This window comes from Onychostoma macrolepis, chromosome 18 (genome assembly GCF_012432095.1).
Source record: "Onychostoma macrolepis isolate SWU-2019 chromosome 18, ASM1243209v1, whole genome shotgun sequence".
NCBI classification, from domain to species: domain Eukaryota; kingdom Metazoa; phylum Chordata; class Actinopteri; order Cypriniformes; family Cyprinidae; genus Onychostoma; species Onychostoma macrolepis.
The window spans coordinates 21727993-21736270 of NC_081172.1; the positions used below are offsets into that span (position 1 = coordinate 21727993).

The window sequence follows — 8278 nt, forward strand, 5'->3', positions numbered from 1 at the left end:
AAGTACTGACCAAATGCAATTGGTGTTTCTCTGCAGAGAACAAGACTTTAAGTACTTAGTCAACGACCTTAAAGACCTTGAGACTACAGGCATACATTTTCCAGACGGACTGAACGTTAAAGGAATCTTGCGGGCAATAGCTGGTGACAATTTAGGCTCACATAGCATTGGTGGGTTTCTGGAGAATTTCAGCGGTAGCAGATTCTTTTGTAGATATTGTGAAATGGAAAAATACATTTTTCAGGAAGATCCACTTTCCAAAGCCACATTTCGCACAGTGGAGTCTTACAAAGATCATGTTAAGAACCTTGATGAGGGTTTGGTGCATAGTGGAGGCATCAAGTTTGACTCTTTGTTCAATGAGCTCTCCTTCTATCATGTCTGTCAGCCAGGGTTGCCCCCGTGCCTTGGACATGATTTGTTTGAAGGAGTCGTGTCGTATGACCTTGCTTTATGTATACAACATCTTGTAAAGGTTGACATAAAATTTACTTACCTGGAATTGAATCGAAGGATCAGTCAGTTCAAGTTTCTAGGTAATGACAACAGTGACAGACCGTGTGAGATTAACCCAGGAAGTGAGAAGCTAGGTGGGCATGCTGTACAGAACTGGTGCTTTTTGAGGATGCTACCAATGTTAATTGGTGACAAAATTGAATCACCTGGTGAGAATGAAGTTTGGCAACTAATTTTACTGTTAAGGGAAATTGTTGCACTTGTTTGTGCTCCAGCCATATCCAGTGGTCAGATAGGGTATTTGAGAGTTTTGATTGATGAGTACCTATATTTTAGGAAACACATTTTCCTACTTACTCTCTCAGACCCAAACACCATTACCTTAGCCACTACCCTGAACTCATTATTCATTTTGGACCACTCATCCGTTTGTGGACATTACGATTCGAAAGTAAGCACATGTATTTCAAACAGTGTGTAAGAAAATTACATAACTTACAAATCTGTGCTTTACTCTTGCAGAAAGACATCAGCTACTGCAGGCATTTCTTTGTGCTGGTGAGCTGTTCCCTCCTGCTATTGTAGCAGAAAAGGCAACAGAGTTTGTGGTGAGTGACTACAATGATGTCATAAGAGAATCTGTATCTGGATTAGAGCCCTGCACGGGCCTAAAATTTAGGCCCTAGCCCGGCCCTGGCCCGAGACGCTGAGGCCCTAGCCCGGCCCGTGTCCGACAGCTCATCAGAATTCTCGGCCCGAGTCCGACCCGAGCCCGTCTTTTTTCCAACTTCTCCCAAAACAGCTTATCTACTACTGTTTCAGCTATTAAAATAGTTCAGTTTTGTATGAAATGGCAAAGTAATTGTATTTCGTTTCGTTATTTTATTAAGTTAATTTAGAAAAACGTTTGGAGCATTTTTTTTTTTTATTCGTTAAATGTAAGTTTTTGTTTTTTAAAGTTACGACCAAGCGGCCAGCGGCAGACAGCGAGTTGATCATAGCCTATGTTTGATCAATTTAGCTTTCTCAAATCATCAAAACTTCTCCAAAATTAAATCTATAATTATAAAACAGCTCCACAATGTTAGTTTAAACGCTTGAGCTAGATAAATGTGCACTGATGCATATCCAGTAGTTTGTGCGGAGAGTGAAAGCTGAAGCGCGCTTTACAGGACGCGCAAGAATGATCACTTGCATTGGAAACATTTCAAAATACGCTGTCATTTTTGCTCATAAAGGTAAGAGTAAAAGGCTACGTTGTTCGGAACTGTAAAGGGTGTACTTTTATTTGTGTGCACTCACAATATCAACAAAACGTGCTTTTATAAAAAAAGAAAAGAAAAGAAAAAAGCAGTTTCGGTTTTGAGCAAACGGAGCGCTTCTGAAAAACCGAAACACAGCATATAGCCTACTTGCCTCACTGACTTGATAAATATAGTATCTATAGAAAGCTTTGAATTACTACTTTAAAACGAAATAATTCGAATCGAAAACAAAAACTCTTTCATTATAAAATCCCTAAAGATGCATTTCTCTCTAAAGGCGCATCCAGTGAGGAGATGGCGAGTCAGGATCATCATCAAATGTATGGCTGATCAAAAATGCAGCTTTTCCCGAAGCATTGGGAACTTTTTGTAACTCCACGCTCCAACTTCTTCCTGATGCTCTGCATGGTCACCTGTATGCTAATGTTTGCGTATGCGTTGCGTATTGCTTAGGCGATGTATAATATTTATAATATTATCAGTATTTAATACAGTAGCCATGTGTGCTCTCTGCGCGTATATGGGCACAAAAAAAAGGAGAGAAGCTAAATGAGCCCGAGCCCGATCTGTAAAAAAAAAAAAATGGCCCGAGCCCGGCCCGAATGTACTCAGCGTCTCGGGCTCCGTCGGGTCCCGACGGGCTTGCAGACCTCTAATCTGGATATGATTTTCAGCCTGAAAATTCTTTGGTTTCTCAGGAGGCAATTGTGAAAGGCACAACATACAAAAAAAACATGTTTGTTGTCATTCATGAAACTGATGAGGGGCTTATTGTAGGGAGGATTGTGATGACAGTCATACACAATACTTCAGTGTATTTCATCACAGAACTTTTCCAAACTTGCAGTATCCCTGATATGGCTGTTCACTGCTTGACACCAATGAATGGATCATACACTTGTGTTAATCAGAATGACCTTCTGGATTATTATCCCTTGTCAAAGTACACAGTGTTTGATATGTCTGTAATAGTTCTTCATCATTCTTTTGTCTCCATTTAGAGCAATGGCCTCCTTGGTGGGAGAACTGAGGGAAATCATCCTCAGGGCTTTGCCGTCAAATGATGAGGACACCACACAGCTTTTGATCGACAGACTTGTAGACTCTGGATTGGAATCCAAAGATGATCTTCAGTTTGTTCAACAAGAAGACGTCAGTGAAATACTACCAACTATAAAACTCAGAAAGCTTCTCAATGCTTTTAAAATGGGTAATTATAATCTCTCATTAATCTCATTAAAATGTATTCTCAAAAGCAAGATGACACATTATTAATTTTAGAATAGCTGAAGATGTAATAGTTGTTAAAATGGGGTGATAATTTCCAATTTTTCACTGTTACACTTAAACAATTTGTTTACTTGCCTGCTCACTCACTCCAGTAGTAACATGAATAATGTGAATAGTTTTAGATGTAAACGATGACTACATTTGTAGAAAACCAGCCATTGTAACAGTGTGCAATTGTATAAATTTTAGTTTGTCTCAAGTTGTCTGTACAGATCAAGTGGGTTTAACTGCCTGTTCAATATTTTTTATTACTCATAGAGTCAGAAACTGTTACTTTGGATCTCACTATCATGCAGCACACTCCTTCCTTATCAGCTGGGAGCTCCTCACCACAGCCATGCTCTTCTAATATGTCGGTCTCTACTGATAGAGAATCAAGCAGTCTTAAAGACAATCAGCCATCTACATCCCATATTAGGAAAACATGGCCAGATACCTTCCAGGTACCATGGCAGCTCATGCCTGTAGAAATTCAGTCTGCTATCTCCTCTGGGAAGAGACCTTCACCACCAGCAAGACGACAGATGGTCAGGGTTCTTGCTGACGAAATGAGAAAATTTGAGCCAACCCCAACACGTGCACAGTGTCTTACAATTTGTAAATCTATTGTCCATCAGTATGCCCAGAGCTTTGCGGATCAGCTTCATGATGGTCGAATTGTAGGGGAAGGTTACAGCTCACTTTTGGCCCAGATCAAGACGAGAATAGAGAACCTCAGTCGGACCACCAGCTTCAGAGAGCACCGGTCATCAGGCAGTGGTGTTAAAAGAGGACCCACTGACACATACGGTTGCACGCGGTTCCAGCCTGATCTCCCTTTAGAGGAAACTGATGACTCCATTGAGAGTAAACGTCAGAAGCTGGAGGATCTCTACCGTCGAGAAGGAACAAAGGGAGCTGAAAAATCAGAGGTAGAACAACTGATGGCGACAACTTTCTGCCTGCAACGAAGCCCAATAAATAGTGTGCCAGCACCTTCTGTTGCAGAGTTAATGGAAAAGTGGCCATACCTCTTCTTTCAGAAAGGCCTGTTCGCACATTTTGAGCTTCTCACTGACATCAAAGTGCTGCGTGCTCTCGAGCTTTCTATGGAGGAGTGTGGAAGGAGCATTGTAGAGTTTTTTAAAAGCAAGCCTACCAACTCCGAAGTAAAATCAATCCTTTCCAAAGATGAAGCCAGTGATTCTTCTTACCTTGTGGTTCGACTCCTAATGGCTCACTTCGCAGAAAAGCAGGAAGGACTTATTCTTCAAGAAAATGTAAGTATGTCTTTGTGTTTGTCTTTCATTGTGGTTGTTAGTTCTTAAAATGAACACCTGTATAGGAATAGTTCAACCATAAATGAAATTCACTCAAATTTACTCACCCTTATGCTTTCTCAAATTCATAAGAATTTTTTCTAAGGGGCACAGATGAAGATATTTTAATGAAGAAATTATGTCTGTTTGCCTATACAATGCAAGCAAACTTGAACTTGACATAAATTACATAAATTGTTCTCTTTGACAATAGATGTCTGCCACTTCTGCTGACCTCGAGAAGACTGGTAACCTGCCTGTGACTCCTCGTTTGATCCTGCTTGGTAAGTATATCATATTAGACATGTCTGAAATTTATTTTACTAAAACAAGGCTCACACAAGTTTTACTATAAGATGATCTACATTTATGTGCCTTATACTAGAATCCACTGTCTTTGAATGTTTTATTGCACTGGGCTGGGCTGCGTTTCTCAAAAGCATCATAAGCCTAGATTTATCTTACCTAGATAATCATTGCCACCAATGGTGTCTATGATCAACTTAGGTATAATATGCTTTTGAGAAACGCAGCCCAGATTTGAATTTAAAATATTTATTCAACTAAGCCAAGTCTGATTCTTGGTTTGAGAATTTAGTTCACTTATAGAAACCTCATAGTTTTTTTTTTTATCACTATACAATCACTATACACTTTATTGTATTTAACCTTTTTTCCCCATCTCGAAATCTGGCTTGGCATTAAAGGGTTAGTTCACCCCAAAATTTAAATTCTGTCATTAATTTCTCACCCTCATGACATTCCAAACCCGTAAGACCTTCATTCATCTTCAGAACACAAATTAAGATATTTTTGACTGAGAGCTCTCGGATTTCATCAAAAATATCTTAATTTGTGTTGTGAAGATGAACGAAGGTCTTATGGTTGTGGAACGATACGAGGGTGAGGAATTAATGACAGAATTTTTGGTTAAACTATCTCTTTAAGTAAAAAAGACTAGAACAAGGTTCGATGTTGTCATCCTGTACACGCAGTCAGGTTGTTACAAATCGGTATAACATTTTTTGTCTATGGGTCAGCAGTGTCAGTTACCATTCAAAGACATGACATTGTGTGCCGTTGTCAGGTTATGAAAGAATTTTCTCACTGCCTTTTCTACACTTTCTAGAGATCATAGAATAAACATTGTTCTATCCATTCCTTTATGATCTAGGTGAAAATCCGGGGCAATGGATGAAACGGTGGATGATCAGCCTGGAAGGCCGAATAATCTGCGGTGTGCAGCCAACTTTTCTCACTGGACTTGCTGCATTGTTCTCTTTGTATTACATCTTTAATCTGCAGTACCAGGAGGAAGCAGCATCCACACTGGAATTCCTTCAAAGGTAAATTTGCACTTATATTATTTATTTCTAATTAATATGTTAGTATTTGTATGGTGACTTAATGGAACAGTTCACCCAACAATGAAATTTATCATCCCATGATTTACTCACCCTCAAGCCACCTTAGGTGTATATGACATTCTTCTCTCAGCCGAACACAATCAGAGTTATATTAAATAATATCCTGGCTTCTCCCAGCATTGTAATGGCATTACATTTTGTTTTTCAAGTTTGTTCACATCAAGTTTTTGATGCCCAAAAAGTGTATTCATCCATCATAAAAAATAATCCATACAACTCCTGGGGGTTAATAAATGTTTTCCGAAGTGAAGTGATGTGTTTTTGTAAGAAAAATATCCGTATTTATAGCTTTATAAACTATAATCACTGGCTTCTGGCAACGGCTGTACGCACGTTCATGAGAGAGTCGAGTTCTGGCAGAAGGGTGATCTCTGACCCGACGTAGGACGTAGCTCCCCTTCTCTTACAATATATATATATTTTGTTCTAATTTAGTTGTATGGATATCTTTTATGATGTATGAATGTGCTTTTTGGAGCTTTAAAAACACTACTCAATGCCATTCCAAAACTGGGAAGAGCCAGAAAATTACATAATATAACTCTGATTGCGTTCAGCTGAAAGAAAAAAAAATTCTGTCATTAATTCTGTCATGAGGGATTCACCCTCATGCCGTTCCACACCCGTAAGACCTTCTTTCATCTTCAGGACACAAACGTAGATATTTTTGATGAAATCCGAGGGTATCTGATCCACACATAGGCAGCAATGTCATTGCACCTTTTGACCTCCAGAAAGGTAGTTGAAAACATGGTTTAAAATAGTCAACGTTACTGCAGTGGTTCAACCTTAATTTTATGAAGTGACAAGAACTTTTTGTGCACCAAAAAACAAAACAAAAATAAAGATTTTATTTAACAAAATTAACCGTTGTCATACGTAGTGAATTCAGTGCAGGCTTCCTTATTTACATCCGAATGCCAACTCAGTATTGGCCGAAGCTGAAAACTTGAGCAGACATGCATGCATGCATGTGATGTTGACAGGAAAAATATCTTAATTTGTGTTCCGAAGATGAACAAAGGTCTTACGGGTGAGTAATTAATGTCAGAAATTTTATTTGAGTGAACTAACCCTTAAAAATATAGTTCCCCCTAAGATAATGATCTCATTTACTTAACTTTATCACAAACTTGTGACTTTTTTTTTTTCTTTGAAGGCCACAGTAACACAATACAATAATATATAATTTCTCAACATTTGTGAATGCATTAACTAACATGAACTAACAAAAATATATAAATTTGTTACAGTATTTAATATAGTTCATTGATTATGTTAGTTCAGTGCATTAACTAATGTTAACATATACACCCTTTTGATTTTAACAACAATGCAAATGTTGAAAATAATTAAGATTAATACATGCTGTAGAAGTATTGTTCATTCTTAGTTCATGTTAACGAATGAAATTTTATTGAAGTGTTACCAAAATTTTGATAATCAAAATCATACCATTTAAAATCATTGTTTACTGAAAATATTCCTTTCTTATATTTTTTTAGACGTTTTGTTGGAATAAATCCTGAAAAGGGGACCAAGGCTGCCAGAGGAAAAGTTACATCCAAAAAAACTGGGAAAACGGTGCAAAAGAAAACCATAACCGTCAACACCAAAGTGTCAAACCTCTTAAAGAGACTTATGGACTTTGAGTGGGACTTCATTTAAAAAAAATGTAGTTGACAACCCCACACCCATGCAGGTTGGTTTTTGAAAAATGTGCTGGCCTGGTGAGTTGCACTTTGTTTATACCAAGTTATTTAGGTATTAAAAATGCTGATGCTTTGTTAAAGCATGTTGTTTATTTTATTATTTTTAATAATTTGTTTGTTTCAGTGCAATTGTTTTTGGAGTAATGTTTGAAGCCTGATTCGATATATTGTTTGTTTTTGTTTGTTTGTTTGCTTTTTCGTAAGCCATTTTTGTATTTTGATATGTTGATGGGTGTTTATTTTTTTATGTGCACTGAATATTACTTGAATACTTTTACATTTTTATCATAATAAAAAAAAAAAAATCCTAACTTAGCTTTATTCCTTTTTGTTACCCATGGATAAATATAAAGTGCAGGGTTATTATAGCATTTAAAATTTGAATTATTGGGTTGTGACTAGTATCTAATTAAACACTGTAAAACATTTCCCTGTAAAAAAAACGGTAATCTACTGGCAGCTGTGGTTGCCAGCATGATACCGTAAAAATACGGAGCACTACTGTTTTTAAAATTAACAGCTAAATACCGTTTTTTTTCAGCAACAGTAGATAACTGTAATTTAACAGCTATATGCTGTTAATTTTAAAAACAGTATTGCTCCGTATTTTTACAGTATCATGCTGGCAACCACAGCTGCCAGTAGATTACCGTTTTTTTTACAGGGAAATTTTTTACAGTGTATTTTGATACCTGTAGCAGGCATCAAATTTGATGCCTGCTACAGGCATCATCTTGTGCATAAAAAAAAAATAATTTCTCAGTTTAAACATTTATGCTATGTTATCTATATTTTATTGTGAATAAAATGTTGGCTCATGCGATTTGAAA

At 37.3% G+C, this 8278-nt stretch overlaps 1 protein-coding gene across 1 annotated transcript; it reads left to right on the forward strand.

The window, feature by feature from the left end:
• Positions 1-1468: 1468 nt before the first annotated feature.
• LOC131524703 (uncharacterized) lies at positions 1469-7733 on the forward strand. The gene is made up of 6 exons (XM_058751972.1): positions 1469-1694; positions 2723-2931; positions 3270-4270; positions 4524-4593; positions 5484-5655; positions 7242-7733. The coding sequence occupies exons 2-6, from the start codon at positions 2727-2729 to the stop codon at positions 7402-7404; spliced, it is 1611 nt and encodes a 536-aa protein (XP_058607955.1). The 5' UTR covers positions 1469-1694; positions 2723-2726; the 3' UTR covers positions 7405-7733.
• Positions 7734-8278: the final 545 nt, after the last annotated feature.

Coding starts and splice junctions, on each gene's coding strand:
- LOC131524703 (XM_058751972.1), top strand. CDS start 2,727: ATGGCCTCCTTGGTGGGAGAACTGAGGGAAATCATCCTCAGGGCTTTG. Junction 2,932..3,269: donor TCTCAATGCTTTTAAAATGG/GTAATTATAATC, acceptor TATTACTCATAG/AGTCAGAAACTGTTACTTTG. Junction 4,271..4,523: donor GACTTATTCTTCAAGAAAAT/GTAAGTATGTCT, acceptor CTTTGACAATAG/ATGTCTGCCACTTCTGCTGA.